Source organism: Chaetodon auriga, chromosome 14, assembly GCF_051107435.1.
Source record: "Chaetodon auriga isolate fChaAug3 chromosome 14, fChaAug3.hap1, whole genome shotgun sequence".
Classification (NCBI taxonomy): Eukaryota; Metazoa; Chordata; class Actinopteri; order Chaetodontiformes; family Chaetodontidae; genus Chaetodon; species Chaetodon auriga.
In genome coordinates, this window is record NC_135087.1 from 9583979 (window position 1) to 9598549 (window position 14571).

At 46.9% G+C, this 14571-nt stretch overlaps 1 protein-coding gene across 8 annotated transcripts in view; it reads right to left on the reverse strand.

Moving 5' to 3' along the window:
* Window positions 1–1020: 1020 nt before the first annotated feature.
* meis2a (Meis homeobox 2a) overlaps window positions 1021–14571 on the reverse strand; it is a 79009-nt gene continuing 65458 nt past the window's right edge. For 3 of the 8 annotated variants that reach the window (XM_076748205.1, XM_076748207.1, XM_076748206.1), the window contains exons 10-13: window positions 7246–7304; window positions 5232–5321; window positions 4669–4766; window positions 1117–1490 (exon numbers count right to left, since the gene is read on the reverse strand). In XM_076748205.1, coding sequence (XP_076604320.1) covers window positions 4708–4766; window positions 5232–5321; window positions 7246–7304 — 208 coding nt within the window. In that variant the 3' untranslated portion in view covers window positions 1117–1490; window positions 4669–4707. Of the gene's footprint in view, window positions 1491–4668; window positions 4767–5231; window positions 5343–7245; window positions 7305–14571 lie in introns of all 8 variants that reach the window. The other 5 variants (XM_076748201.1, XM_076748203.1, XM_076748202.1 and 2 more) reach the window with 3 other exon arrangements.

Below are 14571 nucleotides of genomic sequence, written 5' to 3' on the forward strand. Positions count from 1 at the left end.
TTTGGTGCATCAACCATCAAATGCTTCTCCAGTGCCACAGAATCAACGTTTGTGTCAGTATTGTCCTTATGGCAAGAGTGTTGATCCGCAGGTAAAGAAGCGCCGTAGGATGCTGCTTTTCCACTATTAAGCTTCCTTCAATAGGCTCTTACCGACGAGAGTCCAGGGTACAAAAAAATAAAATAATATTAAAATAAAAATGTATAAAACCAACACAATCCAGTGCTTGGGCAATTCAAACAAAGAACTTTTTTTTCCTTTAAAACCTACAGGGCAACATTCATTCATGAACCAAAAAAAGAGGGGCATGACAAATGTTCAAACTGAATCTTCTGGAGAGATCCGGTGTCATTTAGCAGCCTTTTCCCATCATGCCCTGTTCTTATGAGGGACAGGACCTGATTGCCCTCTGTGGTTTGGAGCCTTTTTGAGATGTTCCATCTTCTTATTGTTTTTTTTGTTTTTTTTTCTTTCTTTCTTTTATAGTGCTGTGCTGCGAGACAGTTTCTCCTCCAGGAAGGAGCACACACAGTGTGAGAGAGAAAAGGTTAACCTTTAATTCTAAAACTAGCTCAGGAAACATAAACCATGTGATCAACGAAAAATGCACAAGTTTTAACTTATTTATCTATACTTTTTATACTACAGTAGTTATAACTCTTGGAGTCTTTCTGTTGTTTCTTTTTTAAATCTTCCAGAGTGATTTTATTTTAGAAGCGTTTGTCACATGAAAGTGTACTGAACATGTTTATGACGGCGCGTGAGTGTGCGAAAAGTGTGTGTTTTTTTTGAGTGCGTGCATCTGTCCGTCCTTTGCACACGTGTACGTCAAAACATCCGCTGCTGATCTTTACCAAAAGCCCAAGACTTTACAAAGTGTTCTTGTCAGCTTGGTCCTCCGTTTGGATGAAAGTAACAAAATTGACAAGTCTTAAAAAAAAAAAAAAAAAAAAAAAAAAGAAAGAAAAACAAAAAGAAAAAATTATCACAGCTCATCTGGAATTCTGTTTCTTTAGTGTCAAATTCTGGTCAAAAGGGTTCGCTTTTTATTCTTAAAAATAGTCTCAAAATAGGATTTATTGTGGGCTGCTGCTTTCTTTTTTTTTTTTTTTTTTTAAAACTGTTTCCTTGTAGTAGCTGCTGTTATCGTGGTAGCAAAGTTCCCTTATTCTATTGGGCATGGATGTCCAGGCCTTGTCCTCCAGCACTGGGGTCAATGGGAGTGAGCAAAGGGGGTCTCTGTGCAGGCATGGTCATTCCTGGGTGCGACGAGGGTCCTCCATGCATCAGCATGGCGTGGTGGGGGTGGTGGTGGTGGTGAGGGTGGTGGCCGTGGGGGTGGTCGGGCAGGTACGCGTGGAGTGGGGGTCCGTGTCGGAGCTGGGAGGGGTGAGAGGTCATCTGATGAGGGTTGGTGTAAGTATGCGGGGCCATGCTCATGCCCATAGGACCACTCTGAGGTACGTACTCCCCTGGCATGCCTGGCAGACCTGAGAGAAAGACAAAGAGAGAAATGAATTCACGCAGTCAACAACGCTATTTTCTCACTGCAGCTTTCGCATGCTCCCGCCATTAGCAGGCCTCCATTCAATTCTAAAAGAGCTTAGCGGATTTTATGACTGCGTACGGCGCTTTTAGCTCCGACAAGTAAAGAGAGACATTATTGCACTGCGCTATTTTAGGCCATGGTGAGTGGTTTACAATGCCCAATAGCGTTGTGGTCAGGTCTCAGGTTGGAAAATGATCCTCAGTCATCCACAGACACTGCAGTCCTGGAGGATGTGAGGAAAACCAACCAGCCGTATTGATGTGGAGGAGCGCTAATACTTTTACAAGTGGAACAGTCAATTCCCCAGCTGACTTTAGTGACAAACCGAACGGGCGTCCTCTCAGGGGAACGAGCCCCTGTGAACATATTTGATTTAGAATCCCTTAAAGAAGTTATTAAATAATTTAGGACTCGGTTAGCTGCGTCACCGAGACAGCCAGCATTAAAGGCCTGGTTCCACCCCCGAATGAAAGCATTTTTACGCAAAACAAAGTGCTGCTCTTAGATGCGTGGAGAGCGGGTTGTGGAAGTGGAGAAAGAAAGCAGCAAGGATGAAAGGAAGTAAAGAGAGATAAAAGAAAGGAAGAGCAGGTGGGGTGTATTGATGTCCCTTCAGATGGGCTCCACTTCATATGTGTAGAGACCTCAGCATGCTGGCATCTCTCATACTGTGACAGGACCCAGGACACAAGAGCTGGCTCAGCAGTGCCACTGTTGGGCTTTTCACACGGCTGTTTGTTGTAATCAGAAAGGAAAAAAGTAAGATGTGGGGGGGTTGTTCCTGGAGCCAGGGGCTGGAGTATGGGAACATGGCTGGTCTAGAGGCCTGGACCTTGGGGAGAGACAAGTGAGAGCAGGGGGTCCCGCTGGAGCCAGGGGGCCTGGGTCTGGGATTGGGTCTGGGCCGACCTGCTTTGTAATGTGAACCCCTGGGGGATTAGAAGCTGTAATAGGAGGGGAGAGGTCGCTGCAAGGTCACTAGGCATGCTCACTCTCTGCATTCCTCCACCTTAGTACACTGCAATTAAGAAATTACACTGGAGGGCCCCGGTGAGGGGAAGAGGAGGAGGAGGAGGACAGAAAGAAGAGGGAAAAAGGGACAGCAAAGGCCAAGATTAATGACCAGTCTCATTGGTTGAAAGCTGTGCCATTTTCTAATACTCTCCTTCCATGTCAGTTCATTTGAAATGCACATGTTTGTCAGAGCAGGTCTCTTAAAACCTCACTACTGGGGTCATAAAATAAATAAATCACTCATGGTGTTGGGGTATGATGGGTGCCCTCACCTCCATATAACCCACAGCAGCTCCTGTTAAAAGGCCCAGCAGATGTTTTTGACACTGTAAGCTGGTAATCTCCAGTCTTGTAAGCTGCAGTCATTCCGTTAAGTAGATCTGAGACCCCCCTCCTTTATTAACAAGAGTGGTAAAACCATGTGAAGACAATAACTGAGGACAGACCGGGGCCTCTCTCTCCACCTCTGCATGCTCGCCTCCCTTGCTGCACTTCTGTTATGGCACAGCAGTCCTGCTCAATGGCTGGCCATAATTAAGTACCAAATATACCATATTGTGTGGCTGTGTAATCAAATCAAGAGAGGATAATATTCCTCTGTATTAAGCTATTAATGTAATTGGTCATGAAGCATAAAGTATGTTACGTAATTAAATAGTCTCAAAATTATATAGCCCTATATTAAGAATTAGCCAACCTGAGCAAATGTTGTCTCTGTGTGGCTGTTTTAGGGAACATTGCTTCCTGATTTTTTTTTTTTTTTTTCCCTGCTGCCATTAGCAAAGACAGGAGGGGATGAGAGAGAACGAGCGAGAGACAGAGAGAAACAGGGGGAGAGGGAGAGAGAGAGAGAGAGAGAGAGAGAGGAAGCAAAGACCGGAGGGGTGAAATGATCTCTGTCGGCAGAATTGCCGCTGTGACCCTTCAGAAAATCCAGTCTCCATTTACATATAAAGGGTTCTTTTAATCAAGGTAAGTGTTATTATATTGTGCCTCATTGGGCAAAGGGAGTTTAGGTGTTAAAATAAAATCTCTTCTGCCCTGCCGCCTTTGGGATGTGATATGTCTTGATTTTTCAAATGTCAGCACTGTGGCACTAGCGGGAGGTGGAATGGCCAGCTTAATCAGACTGCCGCCATTTAGCTGTATAAGGGTTGTGTGTGTGTGTGTGTGTGTGTGTGAGAGAGAGAGCCAGAGACAGCGACACAGAGACTGTATCTGTATGTGTGAAAGAGATCGCCTCCTTTTAGATGCAGTCATGCTTGTGTCTACAACCTTATAAATTTATCTCAGTGTCTCCCTGCTCTTGTCTGCGAGTCTCAGGTCAGGCTAGTCACTGGCCCCCGCCTCCCCTTAAATCGTCTCCCTCCAGTAAAAAATAATCAAAACACACAGCGCGCACCCCCCCCAACACACACACACACACACTCATTCCTCCCTTTACACAGCTCAAACCAAACCCCCAGTGAAGGATCGGCCATGTCACCCACGGCCCGTATATCTCGCTCAGGGACCGTAATGTACTGCGGTGTTCCCGTCTTTGCATATAAGATAATTTGGGCATCAATCCTTCCCCAGACAGATTTATGTCACTCGGAGGACAGTTTCACTTCTCCTTCTTTATCGCTTCACTGGAGCCTGCTTAATTTCTCCCCGTCAGCCCCTTCCCCTGGAGATGTTATTTTTTCCCTAAATGTCCAACATTTGCATTGGCTGTCCGGGATGGGGAGAGCGATGGGGCTGTTGTGATAAATAAATTTGTGCACGCCATGCCAGGTTGTTTCTTCCCCTCCTTCTTCTGTTGTTGTTCCTGTTGTCTGGCGCCACAAGCCGGGTCCTGTCTGTCCCAGGACGGGTCCCCCCCGTTTTCCCAAGTCTTCAAATCATCCTTGGCTACTGGCTCCCTCTGCCCCTCAAAGCATCTTGCTACAACACCCATGCGTGCTAGCTCCTAGCTGCTGATGCTAGGGAGGAGGGGGCTGAAGCTTGCTGCAAATTATAGCCAGGGTAGTGCTGGTGATGTGGAAGGGAATTGTGGGAGAAAAAAAAAAACAAACCCCACAGCCCCAAAGTGTAAAAGACAAGGAAAAGAGCCCAGTACTTACTTCCCCCTTTTCTTTGCGTTTTGCTTTACAAGATGGAGGTTACATGTAGTGCCATTGCCCATCCATGCCCATATTCATCCCCATTCCACTCATAGGCCCTAGAAAGAGGAGATAAACGCCAGAAAAGGGTCAGCAGGAGTTTGAATCACAGAGAGGTCAGAGGAGACCCGCTGATGGAGAGGATGAGGTTGGTTAGCTTCAGGTGGAAAATGAGGAGGGCGGGAGTGAAGGATAGTGGCACAAGTGCTTTAATTTTGCAATGCATCCCAGAAATCTCTTTGTTATGATCATTTGTGAGAGATTTTGTCAGATTAGAGGAAAAAAATAAGACAGGCAACAGACAGTCTGGTGAGAATTTTAAAGAGAAGCGTTATCGCTGGTGTGCAGCGGTTGTTAGTATTACGCGGCTGACTTGTGGACCTGCTCCGTGCTGAGGTCACTAAATCTCATGCTACAGACAAGAGGATCAGTGCTGATCAGCTCTGCGGTAACTGAAGGTGAAACTGGCAAAGCAGGCATGACGGAGGGAAGAGGGACGGAGGGAGAGAGGCGGACGGACTCACCAGCTGGTCGGATCCCCATGTGTTGCTGACCGTCCAGCACGAAGCTGCCCATCGGCTGGCCCTCTGGACTGTATGCTGCTCCTTGGCTCACTGAAGGATCAAGAAGAAAACCTGATTGTAGTCAAAACGTGGACATGAAAAAGGGAGGGGGAAGAAGAAGAGAGAACACACCAGACAATCAGCAATTGTCCCAGCTTGAGCCCAAACATACTGTAAGACATTGTGCTCATGTTTGTGGACAGCATTGACTGACACGTGGCATGCAAACACGCATACAGTAGGTTCCCCATGCTTGCAAGCGCTCTCTCAGTCACACTCACACTCACACAACCACACACACGCGCTCACACACACACACACACACACACACACACACACACACACACACACACACACACACACACACACATCACCAGTGTCATTCAAAACCACACTTACAGGAGAGACATTGTTCTCTAACTGAGAGAAGAAAGCATGCAGTTTGACAGGATGAGTAGAATTTCTGCCATGGCAGGCAATTCCCGCAATCAGTGCTCAAATCAGCTGTCATATTCTCTTAACTGGAGCTGCATTTTCACAACTTTTTTTGACATTTCATAGACTAAAGGATTAACAGATTAATCATGGAGATAATCAGCTGATTAATCGATAATGAAAACATTCATCAGCTGCAGCTCGACTCTTAAAATACAGTTCTAAACACGTAGATAATCCCAAAGGGGCCAATATTAAGAATGATTATCTGTCACGATAAAGAGGATACAGTAACAATCAATTTGCTCAGTTGTATCTTGTTTTGTCTCTTATTAGCCCTAATGAATTAATGCTCTTTGGAGACTGTAGAAAACAGTGTATTCTAGGTCTATAACAGTATTATCTTGGATAATCTGTAATTCGTAAAGATTAGGGGGAGCTGTTAGTCATGCTGCTGCTGTAGAGTTCGCCGATTGGCACACATTTGTTGCATGCGGATAAATATTCCAGGAGCGCAGTAATTGTAGAAAGAGTCACCCACATTTCCCATTCTGCTGATGTTCATTGGAACAACCTCCGCCCGGTGAGCGGGGACCTTTTTAAGACGGAAAGCTTGCTAATCAACAAAAACAGCTTTTCCCTCCCCGAGACAAAATAATTGGCTTCTTTTTGGTAATGCCATGGTCAATGAAGCTTAGGGCGGCTGAATCGCTCCACGGGATCACATGGTGGCGTGTTTGCTGCTCAGTTTTGTGCTTTTTGGGATCTGACCACAATAGATATGGAAAATAAATGATGTCTTATCAATTAACAATATGAAGCTTTCCATAATCTGTGTTAACAAAATGGAAATCCCTCCCGGGCACTGGCGTCAAAGCAAAACATCAGATCTGATTTAATCATGGCGTCATGTTAAACTCACTCTCCCTCCTCAGGGCAGTTCTCATCACTGAAAATACATTCATTGATAGTGTTAAACTGGAAAGTAGCCATGCAGCGGTCCTGATATTTGAAATGTGCTGAAAGACGACTTAAGATCAAAATTCAGAGCAGTGATTGCTCTGAATGTGAGGGAATTCAATTAAAACGCAGCAGAAAAGCTGAGGGAACCCCTCCCCCTCCCCCCGCCCCCACCCACCCCAACCTTGGACTGGAGCAAAAATTAAAAACAAAACAGCCCAAAAAAAAAGGAGATAACTCATAAAATGCTGCTAGCATTTCTGGCACTCCTCTTGTGTCCAATTAGTAATTCACAGAGAGAGTGCTAATATACCTCTCTCCCCACTTAGACTGGGAAATCTCCAATTAGAGTCAATCAGCAAACGGCCCGCACCACTGCCGAACGCGTCTCATAGAGAACGGGGATGAAGGGAGGGAGAGGAAGAGGAGGGAGCAGATGTAGGGTGCCCCTTTAAAAAAAGAATCTGGGCTCCAGGCATGATATGCATGCCAGTGAAGGATTTGGGAAGGGTGTCTTCATGCTGGGGAAAGAAGGAGAGAGAGAAGCAGCACTCTGCTGTACATCAGCCCAGTTCTTTACCTGCTCGATTTGACTGGTCAATCATGGGCTGTACTATTCTTCTCCTGGCGTTAATGAACCTGGCAGAGAGGAGAAAAGAAAAAAAAAACAGAGAGGAGAAAAACAAACGTTAAATCACCCTGCATTCACACTCGGAGAGATTCATCACAAGCCACCACAAAGACAAAACAGTTTTGCATGACTTAATGGCAACATTAGCCGCCGAGTCCTTGAGAGAGGCGCTCGCAACAAAACAGCAACAAACAAAAGGGCAATTGTGTGCTGACTTGGGAACCCAGTGAGGGATACTTTTAATGTTCCTTATGATCTATTCCCCCCTCTTTTAATAAAGCTTTTGATTACGTTTGGTTGCTATGGGCACCAGGGAGACATTCCTCAAGTATTAAGTGCAGCTCGGGCTCAGAAGAACCGTCATCGTGGCACATCCTTCTCTCTCCGTGTCTTTCTTAGTCGCTCCTGCAGCAGCACGCAGCAGCTTCATACACAGGGTGCAGTGTCCCGTCTGCACTTCCTCCTCCAAAACAACGTTATTTCTGGGGCGTTATCAGCCATTGGGATTTCAAAGTAAGCTTTAAGTTAGCAAAGTGCAGGGTACAAATGGTTCCTTTCATTACTCCCCTCCATTCCGCCCCCCACCTCCACCCTTCCCCTCTGTGGGACCCCACTCTGGCTGCATTGTAGGGGGTTCTGCTCCCCTTCCAGCTGTCTAGAAATGAGGACCAGGCATGGGCCACTCCGTGCTTTCACAAGGTATTGTTATGTCAGCGAGCCCATCAATTAGGCTGTCTGAAGTTTTATCACCACCACAGCAGCGAATAAGTGCAGCTCCACAAAGCCTCCCCAGCCGGCCCTGCTCCTGTGGCTTTTCCAGTGTAGAGCCGGAGGTCATCTGGAGGTGACTGCCAGCCAGGGGCAACCTTTTTAACTTGGAATGAGATGCCTTGGGCTGTATCAAACGCAAGCTGGCCACTCAGGTTGAGCAAGCTCTCCACCTTTCTCCTTTTCTTCCCATTTTACCCAAGTTTTCTCTCTTTGTCTATCTCTCATCCACTTTCACGTACTAAAAATGTAGCGTGGACGTAGCGCTACAGGTACCACCATGTGGTTGATATTAAGGAGGGGTTTCAAATCACGCTGGAGCTGTCCAGCATGGAGTCCTTTCCTGGTTCCAAAAAAGCAGAGGAGAGAGAGAAAAAAAAAAGGCCCCACCGCCCTCTTCTAACGTACGGGCCACGGCACCATCAGCACGGCTAAAGAACTGGTCATTAGAAGGAAGGGAGAGCTGGAACCAATTTGGGCTCCTAATCCCCCATGAAGCCCTGATACCTGCCCTTACCTTCTCCAATGAACTTAAACGCCTGTAATCTGCCCGGCTCAAAGTGACATGGTTAAACGTACAAAATGCACGGCTGGGAAAAGAGAGACGCGGTGCTCATTTGCCAGGGGGCATCCAGAGTGCAGGTACGCAGGGGTGCGGCGGGCCCCCGAGAGAAAAAGATGAAACACATCCATATGAGAATGAGAGAGAACGCCAGAGGACGCTTGGTGGAGTGCAAGAATGAGAGGGCCGGATTGGAAATTATATGATTGTAATGCGTGATTTGTGGTTTAAGAGATGAATCAAGGTTAACTTTTATTAACTGTGAAAGTATATTTTTGATGGAACAAAGGGGACAAAGTATTCTTAGACAGCTATGCTGTCAGAAATGTCTGCAGTGTTTGAGATAGAGAGACGCTTCCAGCATCAAAACCAGCTGAGCAAGTAAACAGTAAGACATTCCTGGTAGCACACTCACTCTTTAAGCTCCAGTGCAAGGCCTGCCAAAACGTATATCCTGCTGTCTTCCTTTCTAGATGCACCGAGGGGCTCGAAATCACAACCATGTGCATTTTTACCTATTCTGAGACATAACCATAAACACATAATAGTAGGAATGTTCTTCCCGGGTGCTAAATTTGCCCGTGCGGCCTCCAGTGAGGAGAGGAAATACTCTATGTACTGAGAGCATGCTGTATGATCAAAGTGTCTTTTTCTTGTAAATGTTCCTTTAAAAACAGGTGTCTTCTTCTGGTGTTTTTCCTGCCTCTCACATAAAGTGTACAGGAGAACGTTCAGCTTTCACTGTGTTTGCATTGAAAAGGTACATTTTTGAGTATGAAAACAGGTCACTGCCATGTACACAAACACATGGATATTCAAATATTTTCCCCACAAGCTGCTTCTGAGATGACCTGCTTCTTGTCAACATTCCCTATTGGCCAAACACAACCATATCACACACACACACACACACACACACACACACACACACACACACACACACACACACACACACACACACACACACATACAAAAAGGCTGTGTTTTTGAGAAGTTGCCACAGTAACCAACAGGCGATGCAATGCACTGGAGGGAGTGGGGGTGACCAGTGGGCCCCTCTGGTGGCCTTAGAGCACCTTTTATCAGTCTGAGTAAAGCCAATTGAGATTATCAGACCCAGGCCTGATAACACTGTTTTCCCTCGACCCGTGAGCTGCTAATGGTGTGTGCTTAGAACAACACAACTAGGAATCCTCCAGAGATGAGGGCCGGTCAACTGGGATGGATGGATAGATGGATGGATGGATCTGAGGACCCGAGGCCCTGAGAGAGACAGAGAGGTTGACCACAGGGACTCAGAATTCCCAACCACTCGCTAAAACATACATGCACGCTGTAAATCCACACATCGACACCATGGACATGACCACAACCACCGCCAGCGTGACTGTAGGCTAACCAGAACACAGGAGGCTCACAGGGGACACTAGCTAAAAACCAACCCGAAGCCCATGTTTTATTATCTACATCTGGTGGTCTAGCTTATTATGGCCTGCCTCTGCTCAATGTTAGAGCACAGAAACACCAACACACACACACACAGTACACAGAGTACCGCTCAGCATGGGAACTCCATGCTGTCTTCAAACAAATAATTAAAGGCAAGGTTAGCAGGTCGTGTGGAGGTCATTCCTTGGGATACAGCTCAGAATGTGTACATTACCCCGGGAGAAAGCGGGCCGGTGGGGGCAGCGGTCCACTGCTGTTTAATGTGGCCAACTGGTTTCTCCTGGCCAATAAGCCTTAAACACATTTTCAAGTCGCACATCAAAAACTCCTCTTGCGGTGCTAAGAATGCTTTGGAGCGTGCATGTGAATATGTATGCACTTGTCAGCCAATATGTGTGTATGTGCATGTCAGCGCATTCTTCGCACAGTGCTGCCAATTGGCCCACACTAGCACTTCCCGCTGACATACCCTGAAATGGCGTGAGCAACACGTGTGTACAAACACATGCGTATGCACAATATGCGTCTCCACAGCGAGACTGAAGAGACAGAGCACCGGGTTTGCTAGCACTCTGAGTGTTTTGGCTGTGCAAGGCGCACAGGAAAATAACAGACAGATATGAATGATGGAGCCAGGACAGCGGGAGTCCACTTGACACAGGGTCTCCGCTAGGCTGGATCAACACGGCATCCCTGGTTACTAATATCTGCTCACACACACGGGGGGTGGGGGGTGGTTCGGAGAGTGTCTGCTTAGGTGTTAAATACCCTGGCAAGCATACAATGTTATGCTAGACCCAGTGTGTGTGAGCGTGGGGGGACTGAGGGTAAGGAGTGGTCAGAGACAGCAGACGAGACTTATAGGTCTAATAGGGAACTTACATAATCCTAAAACATGCAATGTGTCTCCAGTGTATGAAGCAGAGTCCTTCAACCTCACATTACGTCCCTTCAATGCAGCAAACTACATCAGGGTTGTCCCCACAAATCTCAGCAACACAAACAGGCAAAGGTCAAAGAGTTTCTGCTAAATTAAATAAAGTTTAAAAGAAGTTAATGTTAGTTACATACTGTGACCCCAGGTTCTACGACTACAGGCTTTCAAATGCTTATCGTGTTGTCTTTTTTCACGCATGTGTGTGTGTGTGTGGGCGGTGGGGCTCGCTCACAGATTTCAATCACTGACCATGGGTTTCAGTTAACCTGGCAGGTATGCAATGATCTTTTGCCTAATATCTGAACTTGCCAGGTGTTACTGTGGTTAACTTCAGTGGCAATCAGACAACAAATCTCTGAAAGGTTGGTAGCCCCTGGCATCATCATCTTAAAAGAAAGGGCCTTATAAGTTCACAGAAACTATGGAAGGTTACTGGAGGTTGGAAGATCAACACACCATCTTCAAAACAGCAACACAGCAAAACCAGTCTGTCTGACTCAGTGCTTGTATTCAGTCTTTTTTTTTTTTTCTTGCTTCCTCATCTCAATCTGTCAGAAAGGCCTTGTTTCTGGTTAACTGACTTGCAGCCACACCTGGTAACTCGCTCCTGTTGTCAGCATTCCTTCCCTGAGAAATCGTCATGCCAAACCACCCTACCCTGGAGCGCGGCCAAGACGAGAAAGAGAGAGAGAGCGCGAGAGAGAGAGAGAGAGAGGGAGACAGCCTCGATGGCTGGCTGGCCAATTGCTGTGGAGATCCGAAGGAACCCAGCCAATCAGGAGTAGGGTCACTTGTTTGACGAGTTTGTGATGAAAGAAAGAAACCGAGCCAGAGCCCGAGCGAGACAGGAGAGAGAAACAGAGAAATACTAAACATGTCTTCTCCAAGAAATGAGCGGCGGACTGCTCCAAATGTAGCCCTGCAGAGCGTGCGAAGAGAGGAGGCCGCTTTGAAATTGTGACACAGAAATTGTTGACAGTTTATTGCCTTCATGGCTGACCTGCACATGCCCATTTTGCGGGCTCATATGCCAGGGACAGGGGGGAAAGTTTCCGTTTTGTCAGTCAAATCCCCGGGCCCCTGTCCGTCTTTGCAGGAAGATTAGATGCAACACAATCTGAATAAGAACGTGCTGAACTCAATCCCTGATCGCTGCTTGCAAACATGACTGTCCTCTGGTTCCTATTAAAGCTCATTGCTTCCATACTTCTGCTTCAGACAGAAATAAAGATTCCAAACCTCCAGCGACTGAGTCACAACTCAGTGGAATCAAAGGAGGAAGGCTTTAGTTTGATCCCCCCCCCCTCGAAAAAAAAAAAAGAAAGACGGGCAGAAAGGAGCAAAACATTCAGTGTCCTTTGACCAGGAAGTGCATGTAAATTAACCCCATGACGAGGGTGTGTTTAGTATAAGCAAACACTAATTATGGTCCGGTCAGACAGTGGGGCAGTCTGGGGCTACTGAACCTCCAACACTGATCTACTGTAGTGTCAACAACACTGATTGAATCAGCTCACATGGTCCGAACAGGCCCTCTGTAACAGTTTATACATAGCTTGCCACCAGACTGAACCTACAGTATCTGTGGATTTATCATAAACTATCACAAAGGAGCTTTTCACAGGCTCTGCTCCTCCAGGATGGAGATAAAGGGCAAGCAGATAGGGTAGGAACGAGGAAGCTTCCTCGAGCTCATCCTATCAGAGACGGAGTTTCCCTTTTTTCGATCCCTTCTTTAAGTTAAAACAGGAGTCAACAGACATAAGCGAACATTACCTCACCCCCGTGTTTGATTTAGTGCAGATGTGAAGCGGAGCGAGGCGGGATCGTTTTTTAGGAACGTCAGAGAGGGCCCACGTTTGGGGCAGCCACTGTGTTTACATAGTTTTACCTCTGTCTCTCTCTCCCTCTCTCCCATCCACAGTGCCTGCTCCATACCCCCCTCCACACTCTTTTGTCTGCCTCTCAAAGGGGGACTGTTTCACCTCTCCTCCATGGACTTTCACTGACCTGTTTTTCTTTCCCTTTTTATTACTCCACTCATTGCCCTTTTGTGGCACCCCCCCCCCCCACACCCTCCCAGCCCTATATGAGTAACATTTGCACTGCTCTGTCAGTCTAGCTGCAGAAGTCATTCCTCTCTGAAACCCGGGGAGTACGAGTCATTAAGGCTCAAGTGGAAAATCAGACAAAGAATTATATATTTGTGTTGCAAACTGACACGATTTAACGAGCAGCTAATTAAAATAAATCAATAGCACTGCGGCATGCTCGCTCTCTGTCTGTCTCTCTTTTCTTGCTCTGATTTTCTGTCAGCACCAAAGAGGTGGAACACTGCAGTGTGGAGTGCAATGCTATTCTAGTGATGGCTTTACCCTTAAACTCGGGCTCATGCTGCCGCCTGTGCATTATGATGAATAAGGGAGAACTCGCGGTCAAGTCACGAGAAATAAACATCTTACTGTCTGTCGATTTGAATGATAGGAATACGCAGTAATAATCCCAGACGTGGCTCTCGAAAATACAACAGCAAGACAAACAACAAAGGAAACAAACATAGACATCTCTCCCTCTGTTTACCCTCCCATCTAACACCTTCTCCCCTCTTCCCCCTGTCCAGTGAGGGCATGTCACCCCTGGGCCTCGCAGTCCAGCGGCCTGACCCCTACATGGCGGGCTGTGCGGCCCCAGCTGCTGACTGTCCGTCAAACACCTCCAGAGCAGCGTTGGGCCAGGAAGACCACGCTTGTTGCCCCTTTGATCCGGCAAGCAGCAGCTGCTGCTCCACACAGCAGCACTTTGTTCCTCTGTCTCCTCACCACACTCTGTCCTACGGCACAAAAACACTGTGCAGGAGTGGAGGGAGAGAGAGGAGACGAGGAAAAAATGTGGGGGTTATGGAGGGGGAAGGTTTTTTAAAAAAAAAAAAAAAAAAAAAAAGTGCCCGTTTTTTCCTCCACTAAAACATCAACAAGCTCTGACAACGGCAGCGGGGGTTTTTCTTGGCCCCGACACAGCTCTCAGGCATCTCCTTCTTGACGCTTCACCCTCCCTTCTCTTTTAAGAGATATGATAGTTATTGTTCAAATCAGCCAGGGTGAATGGAATGGACCGAGGCCAAGCCTGCCCCAGGCGTCAACACACCTGTATGAAAGAGACCTTATTGTAGCAACCCAGCATGGCTAACCTGCCCTAGCTCTACCAGTTTTCTGATGTTAGGAGGGAGGGTGGAATTATCTCCTCTGTTCCTTTCTCTCTCCTTCTCTCAGACAGTCCCCTAATATTTCCTGTCATTAACCTCCCTTTCCTCAGAGGCTGGCACCTCTGCCCTGGAATGTTTTTACTAACGCTGTTATTTTCTTTTTTGAATATCACCACCAGACAGGGGGATTAAGGAACAAGTCGATCCACATCTCCCTTGTTAGCGAGGCCCCTCTTTCTCTCGCGCTCCCCTCCCTTATGACAACACCTTATTAACGCGCATAGGTGCACAAAAAAGGTATCGCCTGCCTGCCCAGAAGCTGAGGGACCAACAGCTGTGTTTCCCGTTGTTTGAAGA